The sequence below is a fragment of the Uranotaenia lowii genome, chromosome 3, assembly GCF_029784155.1.
Source record: "Uranotaenia lowii strain MFRU-FL chromosome 3, ASM2978415v1, whole genome shotgun sequence".
Taxonomy (NCBI): Eukaryota; Metazoa; Arthropoda; class Insecta; order Diptera; family Culicidae; genus Uranotaenia; species Uranotaenia lowii.
In genome coordinates, this window is record NC_073693.1 from 185,598,323 (window position 1) to 185,615,826 (window position 17,504).

At 32.6% G+C, this 17,504-nt stretch overlaps 1 protein-coding gene across 1 annotated transcript in view; it reads left to right on the forward strand.

Annotated features, from left to right (window-relative positions):
* The window catches only part of LOC129752916 (uncharacterized), a 131,573-nt gene that overhangs the window by 77,159 nt on the left and 36,910 nt on the right, over positions 1–17,504 (forward strand). The window contains exons 9-11 of the mRNA XM_055748706.1: positions 3,995–4,141; positions 4,207–4,383; positions 4,445–4,546. Coding sequence (XP_055604681.1) covers positions 3,995–4,141; positions 4,207–4,383; positions 4,445–4,546 — 426 coding nt within the window. The remainder of the gene's footprint in view (positions 1–3,994; positions 4,142–4,206; positions 4,384–4,444; positions 4,547–17,504) is intronic.

A 17,504-nucleotide genomic window follows, 5' to 3' on the forward strand; every position in this document is an offset into this window, starting at 1 on the left:
ACAATTTAATTTAAATAAAAACATAGATGATAGCATCAAAGATCTAAATAAAAAAGATTTAAACAAAAAATCAATTAAGATCATAGTAAACGAAATTCTCCGAAACAAATACGCTAATTATCAAAAAATATATACAGATGGTTCAAAAACAAGTGAAAGTAGCGGCATAGGAATATACATTGAACACAATCAAGATAAATTTAACTCTAGAGTAAACAAAGAACTATCTATAATGAACATAGAACTATTAGCAATCAATACAGCCATTGATAAAATCATTTCCAGCACAGAAAATAAGTTCGTGATATGCACCGATTCTAAATCAGGGCTTCAATCATTAAAAAATGGTTACGTTAAAGATAACTTTATAATTAACGAAATATTAAATAAACTAGAAATCACCGATAAAATAATTAAACTTCAGTGGGTCCCAGGACACTGCAACATCTCTGGGAACGAAATCGCTGACCAACTCTCGAAACAAGGCTGCAATGCACAACAAATAATATACACAAAAATACCCCTGATGGACGCACTTAACCTGGCAAAAAAAGAATCCTTGTTAGAATGGCAAGAAGAATATAAAGAAATCTCACGTAATAAAGGGAAAAACCACTTTGAAATACTAAAAATGCCGATACTAAAGCCTTGGTTCTCGGATTTAAATTTGGGAACACAACAAATAGTCACGATGGGAAGATTAAGAACTTTCCACACACTAAACAAACAGAAACTTTTCCTTTGGAAAATGACCGAAAATGACAAATGCGAAATCTGCAATACGACTGAAAATAACGAACATATACTTTTTACATGTTTTAAATATACGTTATCAAGAAATAACTTCCCAAGTCTTATACTCAACGACAATCTACAATCACTATTAACTAATAAAAACAGAAAAACTTACCTAGAAGTAACAAGATTCATTAAGCTTAATAATATCTCGCTCTGAGTCACTTGAGCCAGTGCCGATTCAAAATCTTTTATTGATAATCAACCAATAATAAATATGCAACTGCCATTTCAACACTAAAATCCAACAACTTTCGAGAAAATAAAAAAAGAGGCAACAATGTAGCCCAACAACACTTCCACATTCACGTTTGACAAAACTTGGCAGTATAGTTCGTAAACAAACACACGAACTGGCCATTTAAAAGAAAGAAGAAGAAGAAGAAGACTGTCCAGGTAAATATTCTATTTGTTCTATATTCAAAATACAGGAACCGCAGTAACAGAATCTCTGTATCTTAGGTTGGCCTGCAATATTTTACTCGAGATTCAGTTTTATATAGAATGTTGGAAAAACGAAACGCCCACCGGGAGGCGCTTAAACTCAAAGCGACTAGGAGGACACTGCATCATTTCGTCACGACACGAAATCGATCGAAGGAACGTCCCATGTATTCCCAGGCTACGGCTGATTACGAGCGATAAGTGAAATTTCAATATACAACACGAACGCATTTACGCAGCTGGAAACGAAAGGAAAGTCTTTCTACATGTTCCGAATCCGGCAGGCCCAAAAGAAGGACGTAATGAGTTTTTACGAAAACCAAAGTGAAGTTTTTTTGTGAAATAATACTGTAATCTTGATAGTGATTATAAAATGTAGTGAAATAATATGCAATGAATTGTACAATCTGCTTTTTCTTTTGTGTAATGCGGGAGCATATCCGGGAGATTGAGTTTGTAATAAAATTCAAAATCCTTATATTATATCCCTGAACCATTCATCAGCATTACATAATGTCTTGTATGGTTTGTTGGGAAGAGTCGGTCCGGGAGGGGTCCCTGATGAAACGCAACTTGGAACGTATTCTCGCTGGCTGTGGTACCGCATCCATTCTGGTTAGCAAAGAATTGATTAATTCCCGATGATGATAATTGACGGGATTCGGTGGGTGGTTAGTGACAGTTTTTCTTGCAATTTTGTAATCTCTGTAGCGATAACGTAAATTGCAAGTTTGCTAGCAAAATTTTAATCAGATATGTACATGTTTGTTTCAATAGGTAGGCGCCACACTATTTGAGAAATTAACTTTCGCTGACTTAGTATCTGATCCATTCTGTTTTGCGATGGAATGATTGATTCCCAAACAAAGTGGCACTCGATGGGGTTGATGATGAAGCTACTTCCAGGAGAAAACTCGATGATATTAGGATATTACTTGTAGTACCTGGTGAAAAAAGATTGATCTTAGTCGTCTCCCGAAACAGCTTTTTCCTTCACCGGGGGAAAATAATTTTATTCAAATACTCCACACACACACATTTTTGTTCATATTTTGATCGGATTTGAACTGTCATTCTTTGTTGGTTTTCTAGAGAGGTTTTATAATTGCTTTGTAGTGCTCTACTAAACCAAAAAAATTGATGGTTATAAAACATTCTTTTTTGTGGTTTTCTTCAAGGTTGGTTTTCTAGAGAGGTTTAATAATTGCTTTTTAGAGCTCTTCTAAACCAAAAAAAATTAATGGTTATAAAACCAACACAAAATTTGACAGGAGTTCTATAAACAGATTATTTAGTGGCTTTTAAGCTATCTTAAAGGGCATTCATATAGAGTTCTTAATAAATAACGCTACAAAGCAAACAACACTTTATAAATCCCTTATACAACAACTAATTTTGTTTATAAAACCATTCAGAGTTTAAAATGTTGCTTGGGTAATATCATCGGTATAATCTTTAATCCTTCTACATCTTGTTAGCCAAATAAATTATATCATAACTCATAAGTACCTAAACTGCAGAGATCGCAGAATAAAAGAACACGCCAGGCAAAACATAGTAAAACTATGTGTTTTTTAATCTTTTTCGGAAGAATACCTTCTTTTAGAGCACATCTCTCATTAATTTTCGCATCAAATTCTTGGATTTTCATTTCGCTAATGCGTGATTTTTCATAAAATAAAATTAATTTTTTATTGGCTATAAATGAAGCAATAACTCTCTCAACTTTCTGCAATCATTTCTTTTTCTAATCGCTAGAACTCATATCTAATACTAAAAGCTGAATTGGCCAGATTGGCGAAAATCCATCAATAAAACGAATACCATCAACTTTGGCCCATATTCACCTCGAACGTCAAAAAGCCATTGGATTTGTAAGTGCTTACCAAATTAAAATTTCCTTTAGGTTGAACTGGTTCTATTATTGCCTTATCGAATTTATCAAATTTACGTCCCACTTTAGCCAAACATCAAAGTCTCAAGTTTTTACTTCATTTATATGCCTAACCAACGTGTAACCTGAAGTTGCTCGCCATGCCCCTATATTTCTTATTAAACAGTAACTTTTAAAATAAATTTTCATTCAGTTTTGAGTACTGGAAAGAAACACTTATTTCGGATTTTCTGCTGAATTTTCATTTGTGATTTTTGCTTTCGTCAGCAAAAGCAGATAGTTTGAAAATTTAAAAAAAATGTACAAGTCATAACAAACACAAAGTTCTGTTAAAATTTCAAAACCGTCATTTTGTGTAATCTAGTGTTACCTAGAACCAAGTTACGGAGAAAATGCAATAATATATGCTAAAACACATTTAGTCAGCTAGTTTTGAACTAAAAATGAACATTCATAAGAGTTCTTAGACTTGCTGTTTATTGCAAGCATCTATTTAAAGAAAAATACGTTAGGAAGTTGAAAATGTAAGCATTTTTGAAAATCCACCTCAAATACCGATTTTCATACCGATTTTTAGGATTTACATACCGATAAAAGATTTTTTTGGGTTTCAAAATACCGATAGAAATGTGGCATCACTGCCTGGCATTAAAAATCTGTCTCAGACTCTACGTTTTTAGAATTATAATGTCATCTATTCCTCAGTTACTAACAGACGGCTCTTTATTTCATTAGTAGTAAATTTTAACTGACGGAAGAATTAGATTTTATATCAAAATTTTTGTACCCATATCACTCTATCAACAAATATGAACTTTACTAAAAAAATGTTATTTTCTTTCTTTTTTTTTAACATTACAGGCGGTAAAACCAAACAGATCGCATGAGCTTAAAGCTCGACTAGAACAACTTTGCCAAGATAATGCCGCCTTAGAAGAAAAAGTCTTCGAAATGTCTGTTTATCAAAATGAAGTGGAGGCTCTGCGGGAGGAAATATCCAAATTACAGGTAACTAGAAAGTTAAGATAGATGTTATAACCAATGTGATCTTTACATTTATTTTTTTATTGCAGTCGTCACAAGAAATGGGCAGTAGTGAGATACAACGGCTGCTGGAAGAAAATGAAAGTTTACGAAATCGTTTGAAAACTGTTGTTCACTCGCCACTCTCCGACTCAGAGAAACAACAGATAATCAAAGATTCACAACGATTACACAGTTCAGCTCCGGCGTCGATAGCACTTCCTAATGTAAGAAAATCGAAGTTAAGAGATAGTTCCAAAAAAATTACCTTACATTTTTTGTTTCTAGAATTTGGATATGGAAGGCACACCATGCGTCACCCCAGATTGGGACAAGCAGTCTTCTAGCAGTGAAATAGCGGTAGCATGTCTGCAAGATAAGATAACTCAGGTAAGTAAATTTCTACTCGATAAGCATTGAACGATGTGTAAATGATGTTGGAAATAATGTAAACACTAATCAAATCAATAATGATCTCATTTAATTGAATTTGATATCAGAACAAATTTTGTGAGTATACCATTTACTTGTCATCTTCCGTAAAAATAAGCAGTTTTTCAACTTTCAAAATTTGTCAAAAAGAATTTAGGTATAACAAATATTCATTCATATAGTTAAAGCTGGGGGATCATGATAATGATAAAAAATTTGAAAATATATTTTTGTTTTTTTTCACTTACCTTTTTTAGAATTGAGTATGTCATCGTTGAAATTTAAAAATTTTAGTAGGAAATTAAATTGATTTTTGCAATTATTCTTTATTTATAACATAACTTTGTTAAAAGCCTAGCTATGTTGAAAAAAATAATCGCAAAATGATGGTAAAAAAGCCATCTTTTAAGCATGATATGAGATAAATAACAGTCACTACAAGTTTATGCCCTACAATCGTTTATAAAGGTATCTATTTTTATGCGTTGTGACGTCACGAAAATACCTCTGTTTTTCAATTTATGATTTACTGAAATTTCACATATTGTCGAAAATTGGAGGTCTCTTCAAACTTTTTGAGTGGAATTTAATGCAATTTTTAGATTGAAAATCGGTTTAGAAGGTTGTGAGTTGCACCTGGGTAAAGAATGCGTTGTGACGTCACGTAACTTTATTTTCTTTTTTTTTAAACGTTCAAGACTTTTTACTTCAACACTATTATAGTATTTCTTCAATACAAGCTCAACACAACAATGCGCTTCAAAAAACGAATTCTATTATCAAGTTTTTAAAGAAACTAAGTTTTTGGCGTTAACTCGGTTGTTTTTAAACATTTCTGATAAAAAAAATAAAATCACGCTTAAAAACACTTGATTCGAGAACTAACAAACTATCAAACCAATGAAATCTTCATCGATTTCGTAAAAGAATATTTGTGAATCATAAATCAGGTAGTTATCTGTGATTTGAATAAAAATCTTGCAAAATGATCAAGTTCTTCATATATCTAAGTTACAATGAAAAACACTGCTAGTAGCTTCTATTTCTTTCTGGCATTATGTTCAAACAAAATAAGTTCAATGGAATAAATGTAATGAGATTTAAAAAATCTTTGAACAAGGTAATCTCAATAGATTAACTTTTTATATGAAAAAATTCATAAGACTTTCATAGAAATTAATAAATAAAATTAATTAAATTATTCTAATAAAAACCTTCCTTAATTGATATTTCCACCTCAAAGAATGTTACTAGAAAATCCAAATCGAGCCCCGTATTCACTTAAAATCTCAGAGAGACTTTTAACTGAATTGCAAAATTAAATAAATTAAAATATGCACTAGCACACGGTCTCATGCAAAATTTATGCCAGATTATTCTGAGGAACCTTGTTGTGCAACACACCTGAAGTTTGTATGGAATTATGTGGATTTTGTCGGTATGACCAAAGAAAACAGTTTAGGTCTTTTTCAACCAATTTTTCTTTTAATTTGAGTATTTTAAAGCTTTAATTATGACAATATTTCATCTGAAGAACGCATTTCGATTAGAGTTATCATAAAACAGCTATAACGTTCGAAACGGGTATTTAAGCGTCGATTAACGATCATTCAAGAATTTTATGGGATGAATCATCCAACAGGATGAAAATCCCTGAAAAAAAAAAAAAAATTCAAGAATTTTTTGTAATTGACCTATCAGAAGCTAATGTTTGAAACTCAATATCTTTTTTACCAAACCATTGTCTGAAAGGGACCTTGAGATAAACTATTTGTCATAACGAAAGTTTTGTGAATGACTTTAATGAGATCAAATCAGCCGATAGGAACTTCAGAAATTGGTGCAAAACTTGGTTTTCATGTTTCTTCCAAACCAATTTCTCATAATTCCATACAAATTTTAGGCTCATGGTTCCATATTTTTCCGTGGTCCAATCCCCGAATTTGGCACTGGACTTTGTGCTAGGCCTAGGATCTATTTTAGCTTGCAACTTATAAGATTTTCATAAGTCGGCTGATTTAGGTACTCTAGTGTCCATTAACTAACTTTAAAAGATCGAAGGCTTTTGAAATTATCATTTATTTTTTCTTTCATTTGCAATTAAAGATTAAAAAGATTCAGAAACACATTTCAACGCTTTTATGAATAATTACTTCCTAGTATTAGTTTTTTTTCTAAATAATATTCACATGATCGCACATAAAAACTTCGAATAAAATTGATGTGAGCAGTGTTGCAAACCTTATCTGCTTATATGGGCCTTTGAGAATTAATTCCCCTTATTTTTTGGGAACAAATGGATCGATTTCATCAACAAATCACATTATTTTTTAAGTTTTTAAGCATTTTTAGTAAATTCAGCATTAATTTTATGATTATACTTTGGTTTAAATAAACCATGTCGCTGACCATAAAATTTCGTGACGTCACAACGCTTTGCAAAACTCTGCTTTGTGACGTCACGAAACTGAATCGCTCTAGAATAAATTGAAATCAAAATTTGAAAAAATCGAAAACAGCAATTTAATGGTTGTAATAAATCGATACTTTCCTGAAATTTTCATAAAATTTGATCGAATAGAAGAGCAGAAAAATGCGGTGTTGTAAAAAAAACTGAAAAGTTAAAAAAAAGCGCGTTGTGACGTCACGATTCCTTTTGCTTATATTTTGTTGACTATTTGTTCTATAAAAATATTTTTGGTTTCAAAGTGTAGAGAATTAGATTTTGAGCATAGATGGTATAATTTTGTTCAATGTGCGACATGACCTGTAATACTTACATACAATATACCAAAAAAAATTTTTGCAAACGTTGTGACGTCACGCTGGAATGGGTCATATTTTTCTGAAAAATAATTAAAACATTTAATTTTTGTTGGCCCGACAACCTATCGTAAAGGTAAAAAACGACAACGAAGATGTAGCATTTCTATGAGTAAAGTTTTCATAATTCCGAATGATTAAGAAAAACACTCCTTCGAAAAATGGAAGTCTAATTTCACTTAAATTAAAATAAATTAGCCCGGTAGAATAGTCAGTCTACTCTACGGTTCCATTTTAGAATATGTAGTTGGTTGTTGAAAAAACCAACATGTAAGAAAATGTCTCTCCGCCCATTTTCAAAACTTTTTCATTTTCCCAATTTTCTATCTGTATTTCATTGTAATAATTGTATATCGCTATTTAAGCGCTTTTCGATAGTCCATCATATTGTATGTATGTTCGAACGATTTTTCGTTGTTACTTTATTGTTTACACTTACTATTGGACTGGGTTTAGTTGTTTCATTTAACCTTCCTAGGCCGTTCGGGTCAATATGACCCGAAGCGAACTTTAAAATCATCATAACTCTTTTGAAAAAAATCGGAAAAATATGAAATTTGGAACATATTACTAAAACCACGAGATACATAACCTGTAGAAAAAGCGACTTCCTATGACCACCGGAAATGCCACAACTGGCAAGCCGAAAAAAAAAGTTACACAAAAGCCGTTCGGGTCAATATGACCCGAGAGTTTGCGCGCATTCCGCTGATGATATATGTTAACCGATTTTCATGATTTTACATTCATTAGTTAGGAAATTTATTCTAGTTTCTGAATGTATAAAATTTCAGTTGATGTAACTTATCCGAACGTCTGGATTCTGCTCCGAATGGAAAAAACTCCGAAAATAATGTCTTCTCAGAATTCCCATATCTTATAATTGCTTTGACGTATTGAAATTATTTAATAAGTTTTGAAATTATGAAAAATAAATCTTTTTAAACATATAGAAAAATTGATGGTCGTATGGAATTTTTGGTCGCTAGCGTGGAATTTCTGAAAAAAAGGTTCTTTTTATGAACTTTTGCTTTGCAGTGTTGTATCTCATTCTTAACTGAACCGATTTCCAAAATTCAAATTTTAGTTTTATTTTGATAACATGATAATCATTTTCACTGAATACACTTAGTATCTCAAATATTACTGTTGTTCGTAATACGACAATGAAAACAAGATAAAAATCGTGATTTTCGAACCCGTCTGTTATGGTGCGCACATTTCTCATTTTGTTATCGTGATTTCTTAAAACTTTTCATCAAACCTGCCCATTTTTTATATACCCAATGATAGATTTTAATCTCTACAATCGATTGATATGCTGTTTATGTAGTTTTTCAAAAAATTGTAGCAACGTTTTCCGAATTTACTAGAAGATATCGGAATTCGTCCAGATTTTCAAAAGTTTTGTAGCAAGCAAGCACAACCCCCCGGGAGAGCGTAAATCGAACAAAATCCATGGCTCTCCCGGTCGTGCTCTCAAAATCTGCCGTCCTATAGCAGACTGAAGGAATCGCCCGCATGGTTACGTAGGGTGGTTTGTGCTGATACGTATGAATATTTTTACGTACCTAATTCATAGCTTAGTCATTCCCCCTTATTCTGCGCCGCGCGTGAGGTGACGATAGTCGAGTCGAGTCGGAGTCACGTGAGTCTTGTCACCTTATTTCCGAGGCCGATGTGACAGAGCATACGATTTGTCACTCACGGTGACTACTAGATTAGGATAAGAACTCAAAAAGTTCATTCTCAAAGACGTTTGTCGCCTCAAGCGACTACTGGAATCGGATGACTCGACTATCGTCACCTCACGCGCGGCGCAGAATAAGGGGGATTGTCTTCATCATTTTGATTGTTTTTCAGCTTTTCAAAGTTACAGAGACCTAGTTCAGAATTTATTTTATCTTTAATGCATAGTGTGGTTTCAAAACGACACTTTATTTAAATTTTTTCGGAAGCGCGTGGATATTGTTATATTAAAAACAATCACAACCAATATTACAACGATTTAAATCTTTAAGTTTATAATACTATAAATATCGAGTTTTAATTTACATGTGAAATATAAGACAAAATATTCATAAAAGTGATTTAAATCATAATTTGAACTCATCGTGGTGTTATGAGAATTAAAAGAAGCTTTGAATGAATTAGTGATTGCTATATCAATTTAAAAACAGTCGTGTTTAAAAAGGTTAAGACATTATGTTCCAGAAAATTGTCAGCGAAATCTTTTGTTTCAGTGATATTTTTTTAAATAGATATTCTTCATTTACATAAGTGTGATTTTTATGATTTTACTCATGTTTTCTTCAAAAAGATTCATAATTTGAACTTATTATTAGGATTAAAAAAAAACTCCAAATAAATTATAAATAATTTATGATTAAAACTTCAGAAATAGTTTTATGGATTCATAATGCTGTGCTTCGAATTGTGAGATCTAAACCAGTTTTTCGGATTTTATTATTTTAATTTTTGAATTCCCAAATATGAATTTTGATGGATAATGGATAAATAAGTAATTGAAAACTAAGACAAAAGAATTGCTTATTCTTAATTTCAAATTCATAACCCAACAAAAATTAGAATTCAAATTTAAATTTGATAGTTTCGATTTTAGTATCATAAATATGAAACTTACAATTTTATAGTACGAGTTTTCAATCGTGAGTTTGTTTTATTTTTTAAATAAGGGTTTAAAAAAGAATTGAAAATTGTGGACTTTTTATTCAAAATTCACCATTAGAAGCTTAGTATTGTGAACAATTTTATAATTTCGATTTAAGAGTTTTGAATTCAGAAAAAAAAATTGTGAACATAGAAAAATTAATCATGAATATTGAATTATTTATTCTAAAATTTTATTCTTCATTCGGATTTGAAGTTCAGATTTGTAATCTGAAATATAAACAGCAAATCTTATTTTAATACGTATTGTTTTGAAATAATTCAAAAATTAACATCGAAATCATTCACACTTGTGTAAAAGTCTTATGTATGTATGTAAATTTTATGTTACAAATAAAAATCAAAGAAGATGCCACCGAAATTATTTTGCCAAATGAGAATTCCAAAACATTTCTGAACTAGGTCTCTGTAACTTTGAAAAGCTGAAAAACAATCAAAATGATGAAGACAATGACTTAGCTATGAATTAGGTACGTAAAAATATTCATACGTATCAGCACAAACCACCCTAAGTAACCATGCGGGCGATTCCTTCAGTCTGCTATAGGACGGCAGATTTTGAGAGCACGACCGGGAGAGCCATGGATTTTGTTCGATTTACGCTCTCCCGGGGGGTTGTGCTTGCTTGCTACAAAACTTTTGAAAATCTGGACGAATTCCGATATCTTTTAGTAAATTCGGAAAACGTTGCTACGATTTTTTGAAAAACTACATAAACAGCATATCAATCGATTGTAGAGATTAAAATCTATCATTGGGTATATAAAAAATGGGCAGGTTTGATGAAAAGTTTTGAGAAATCACGATAACAAAATGAGAAATGTGCGCATCATAACAGACGGGTTCGAAAACCACGATTTTTTTTTCTTGTTTTCATTGTCGTATTACGAACAACAGTAATATTTGAGATACTAAGTGTATTCAGTGAAAATGATAATCATATTATCAAAATAAAACTAAAATTTAAATTTTGAAAATCGGTCCAATTAGAGCAAGTCCAATGGTGTTGGGAAAAAGTGGTAGGAATTTTGACGTCTGTAGCACAGATGGGAATTTTTCTATCGTGAAATATAGACCAAAAATGTTGGCCGTCCACCGGTGTGATAGAATACGAAGATATAACATCGAAAGCAACCAGCGATGCCAACTGAATTTGCTTTTCAGTAATTTTACTGACTTTTTTAATTTTGAATTCACCGTTTGAAAATTGAAATCAAATTCATTTTACTTGATCATTAACTTGAAATATAGTACCTAGTGTCAATATGAAAATTTTATTATTTATATATATTTTTTTTCTCGAGGGATTTTAAGCATCTTTGTGGCTTATTCATCCCGATTATTATTTATATGTATATTATATGTAAAGTTTTTGAACTCTTCCTAAATCATTTTCAAAGTGATAATTAAGCAAGTGACGTATAAAAAGTATAGGTAATTCAGACACAAGCTGAATTTTACTCCCGATTCGACGCCTACGTTTGATCTGATTGACACTTGTCGAATTAACAGCGAGGGTTCCGTTTTCTAAAGATGATGGACCCATTAAAGGCGGCGTTCCGAATTTGTTATCGGACATTCCGACGGAATATCTTTTTCAAATAAAAAAACGAAACAATTTCCTACTCCCGAAAACCGCTCAAACAAAACAAACAAACAGAATTTATTTATTCACCCAGCTATCTGGCATCTCTGCGCCTCAAAATGTATTCGATTGGCAAGGGCATGAAAAAAATTGGCTGTAAGTTTGAAAGAGTTGGTTAACTTCATTGCAATTCGTATCAATTTAAATGATAAAAGATAAAAAAAAAAAAGAAAATATCACTTTATATTTAAATCCTGAAATTGCTCAATTTTCTTTATTTTCCCCTCAACTGATGTTTTGAGCATAAGTTAGATGGCAGCACCGAAGCGTTTCATGCACGAATACTGTATTGCAACGCCGACTCTATCACTCGGTTCGGTGTTGCAAAACATCATGTTTTTCTATCACCCTCCGCCAAAAAGTGTTATACGATACAAATTTTGCAGCGCGAAACTGTTCGAATATCAGATTTTCCCAACACCGATGGACGGCAAATGTGTTGTGATGTGATGTAAACCTTCGAAATTTCCAACTCCATCTCAACCAGTGAACTTGCTCTTATGAATGAGATACAGCGCTGCTAAGAAAAAATGTTACCTCTTTTGAAAAGTGAGATTTTTTTTTTCCGGTAATTCCAAGATCTCGACCAAAACTACCATGGGACCCTAAAATTTTTATATATGTTTAAAAAGATTTATTTTTCACAATTTTAAAACATATAAAAAAAATTTTTACACAAACCTATACTGCAGATATAAGAATTTTAAAATGATGTCTTTTTTCTGTTCAAAGCGTTCTATAGGTCATCTGCTAAGTCAAATCGATTTAAATTTTATATATTTAAAATCTTGAATAAATTACCTAAACAATGAATCTAAATTCTTAAATATCGGTCAAGATATGTGACCAGTGGAACGAAATCAATTTACTAGTCAAAACCAGCGAAAAATAATTTGTTCAAAATTTTGCGAACGGCCTAGGAAGGTTAATTTATACGTTAAGGCAGTATAAAATGTTGAATTCTAGTTTTTATCGGTGAAAAGTTATGTCATTTCTAGTAAGTACATCTTAAGAATTTGTTAGAAGTTAGAAGAAATGAAAGATGTTGAAAATGAGCGGGTAGAATTTTATTTAGAAGCATTATCATCACATACCGATTTTTTGTTCAGCACGGGTCAACTACTCAATACAGATAGAGTTTCATCTACCACCACACATTAGTAGGCCAAGCGTGGTTCGCCCCATAAGCGGAAGCGGAATCGAACAAAAAGACGGTATGTGATCGCTCAGATAAGCTCCCTTAACTCAGAAATGGATCTATCGATGTGTAGCCTTCTCAGTTTGTTATCATCGCGTTCGTTACAACCGGAGTTTGGTTGCGAAACGTGACGGTCAATAGTATAGTAGAGGACTACGACCGATGCTATGTTGCCGTGTTTTTTATTTGATCCAAAGTTTAAATTTTTTTAAACTCTATCCGCTCATTTTCACCATCATTAATTTCTTCTAACATTCTATCCGTCTATAAGCCAGCAGATCGTGGCCTAGAGGATAGCATCCTTGTCTTCTAAGCCAACGTTCATGAGATCGAATCCCGGTCGGTCTGGCTGGTGTCATTATCTGCGGTCACCAGTGAACCGAGATAGACAAAGTCATCGACTATCTCCAGCTCGTCGCCGTCGATCGGGACCATGTTATTTCTGGACAAGCGGACTCGGTCGGTCAAAATTAAAATTAAAAATAAATCAAAATGGCTTCTGTCAAATTTTCTTATTATTTGAAAGAATTCAAAGAAATATCGCAAGTGTAAACTTTGTTTAACAACTATCACAAAACTAGATCCTACATCAACTGCATGTGATATACACTATCTGAAACAAAGGGTTAAGTGATTTCTTGTACAAATTCTTATTCTTAAGTTCGAATTAAAGTTTTGACATTCTCCATTCAAACCGTAATAACTCTGAAATTACGGAACACGAGGTTGAATTGTTCAATATGAATCAAAAAATAAGGGTTTTTTTTAATGTTGAACGTTTGTACAGTGGTTTAGAAAGACAAAAATGTGAACATACGGCACAAGGCAACACTGAAGGTTAACGCTTTTAAGGTGATTTTTTTAAATCATTTACAGAATTTATCTTTTCTGTAGAATAAAACTTATTTACAGTAAAGCGCATGCTGAAGGCGCCCTTCTCCAACAATACATATCCTACACACAAAAAAAAAGCATAGTAAAATTACTAGATCCGTGGTTTAAATGAACAACACGCAACCATATTTTTGAGTCAATAATGTTTTGTTCTTGATATTACCATGCACATAGTAATTTTACTTTGTGTTAATTTTGACTGCGCATAGTAATTTTGACTACGTTCATAGTAAAATTGTCAATGATAGAATGAGCTCTTTTACTTCGAGCATTGTAAAATTGCAATTTTCCATTATCGTAATAACACATTAAAATGAGTACCCTATCATGATATACATCACAAAATTACCATGCGGCATTGTATAAAGACCTCGAAATAAAATTCATTTGTTACAAATTGAAATTTTTATTTATTTAAATTATTTTTCTTAAAACTTCAATTTATGGTACACCACCCACGAATGGGGCACAGGCTTCACACTTAGCGTCTGAAATGAAAATGAAAAAAACGGGAAACAATTAATTATAAGAAATACGAAAACGTACAATAACTGTTCAGTTTGCTTGTTCAACAAGCAGTAAAATAATTAGAAAATAAAAACACAATTTCACTCACCTGAAAGCCTGCATTTAACGGCCCGGCAGATGTGCTGAAATTGCGTTCCGCAAACAGTACGCCAGCTCACCGGTTAGCAGCTATCGTCACAATGTCCTCCGACGTTGTCCAATATCCGAAATCGAGGGAGGTTGAGGAACACGAGCGCATTCGCCGACAGACTAATCTGCTGTGCCGCTCCGGGTGCGGGTTCAAAGGCTCGTTGAGGCCCTTTCCAGCTGGTCGACGACACAATCAGGGAAATCTTTCGTCAACAATATAGGAAAATTGTTCTGTTAGCATATTTCATAAGCAATTAATTAGAAGTAACAAAAAAACACAATTTACTCACCTGAGAGAATACATTTCCCGATCCGACAAACCGAAAATCCGATAATTTTTGTTCGCGTTCCGAAATCGCGAACGGCTGACCCGTACAAAATAAACACTCGAACGAAGCACATAGTAAAATTACTATGAATTATAATGCGCATAGTATTTTTGACAACACAAATGACGGTGTTTCAACATTACCATGGGGATAGTAATTTCAAGAACACGAATTGTGTAATATCAAAATATCATGCGCATGGTAATTAAGACACGAGAAAATTACTATGAGCTGTCAAAGTTTGCATAGTAAAAATACTACGTCATAGTATTATCGCCCAGATTTTAGGTAAAAAATTCTAAATCATGGTTGAAAATACTAAATGATGGATATAGTAAAATTATCATGACTCTGTATTTGAAAAGCCCATGCAATTTTTTTCCGTGTAGTAATAATAATTAAAATATGTAAAGAGCCAAACGTTTAAATTGAACTTTTCAACTCTCATGAACAAATTTGTACGTTTTTACTCTTAAAGCCTAACGTCAAAAAAGGCGGTAATATAGAAATTCAAACAGCAACCACTTTTGAACCACTGATCCGAATTTCACAACTTGGCCTCAAATTTCCTCGAGCTTGAATATATTATTGCATTCTTTGAAATTTGTTGTTAACGCCAATATACATTTTGTAGGGGTTTTCTGAAATATGATCGTTCAAAGAAAAATCGAAGTGAGTTGTAAGTTTTTCCAAATATTTTCAAATAATTTTTATTTTTTTATTTAATTCTTTTTTGTAGGGGAGAATGGGGTAACGTGGGCTATGGGGAAACGTGAGCCACTCTAAATATCTCAGCTGTGTGTTGAGATAAAAATCTCAATCCAACTGTCATCGTTGTCGCTTTGCGTAAGCATGTTTTTCGATATGTTGTTGACTTATGTACGTATCATCCCCTTCTTTTATTTAACTAGCCTAGAAAAATGTACTTACATAATTAACCAACCACCCGCAAAATTGCATCCGTGGGAGATCTAAAGTACATAACAAAAATATGCTCATACGCTTATGATCTTGTTATGTTCTTTCATGTGGAAAAGGAATTTTTGATGAAACATCAATAAGACACACAAACGCAACCAATTTGCAAATCATTGCTTGTGGGGAATCGTGGGCCACACTTTGTGGGATATTTTGGTGTTTTTATACATATTCAGAACTTAAAATACGTTATAACTATCTGTAGAGTTTTCTTATGCCAAATGAAAAGTTATTGAAAATGTGTTGTCCATCTTTTCTAATGCGATAGAGACGAACATAAATCTTATATAAGGAATTTTGCCGTTCGCGAGCCAGGTTTTAGGAACTATTCAATCATTCACAACTCTCTTTTTTATTTCCACATCTGAAATTGCTTTAAAATAACTAAATGAATTATGAAGTTTCAGTTTTGGATCGACTTATAAACTTTGAACGATATCTAGTCAATTTAGATTTGGTGGCCCACGTTTCCCCACAGTTTTTCAAAATAAAAAAAAAACCTTTTTTTAAAACAGTCAGAACTCGAGAAATTAATGTATCTACTTAAAAATTAAAAAACATCCTTATGATACCATAAAAATGTAGAAAACCTTTCCATTTATTTTTTTCTTTTTATCTTTTATAATAAGTTGAAGCTCCATATTACTAAAAATTTTCTATTTCATCGAAAATATGACGAAGATAGCAGATTTCCACCTTCTGCACTAAACCCAAACCGTAGATTTTTTTTTAGGCTACCACGGTTTTCGCGTAATGGCCAACACCAGATCCAACCAAAACAGAGTATCAACGTTGTGGGAACCTATGCAAGTGCTATGGAAGGAAAGAGGTTGCTTTAAAAGGCATCCTTCTGTGTATTTGACCGTTAATTGTGTCAATCTTTGTGTACCAATTACTGTTTTGCAGCTTCCACAGATCATCGGCCATTTTTTTCAACTTTTTGTCCTTGTTCTTCTCCAGAACATCTGAGCGGGACTTGTCAAAACTAAATTTCGAAGTGACGTTCTGTCAGGTACCCGCTTAAAAGTTTGGTTTAGCAGTCGAATGCTATTTTTTTCAAAATTTCACCCCACTTTTTTGTCAGCTAAAGGTACCAGACAAAAAATTGCACCCTCTGTTACCACCAGTGCTCATCTTCAAATTAATTCAAATTTTAACTCACAGTTAGATCCTCTAGGTCTCTTCGAACGATTTGCCACATGGATTTGGTCGAATAGTCGATTTCCAGCTTTTTATGTGTCCTCTACTAGGATTTTTCCAAATTTTTCCACGATTCTGCCCAAAAATTTTGTCAATGAACTTCTCAAAAATCTCTAAAACTAGTTCATATCGTCCATCCATGCGTTCAAAAGTTATCCACAAAAGAAAGTGTTGCATTTTTTCGAGTACACTCCTTAGATGTTTTATAAATGTAATTGTCACGTTTTATAAAAATCTTGAGGAGATTTCATAATCATTTCATTTTGACATTATCGGAAATGCTGATCATCAACGTACTCGAAAAGCTAAGGTTATGATCATTTAGAATCCGGGCAGTTATAAACGTGTGTATTTTAAAAACTATTGATTTGATCGAAAAACTTTCTATTAAGGAAATGAAGGTGTTAATATGATATTTAATGTAAAAATATTTAGAAATAATTTACAGATGATTTCAAGAAATACTCTTACTTTATCATAAAATCTCTTTTGCACACTTTT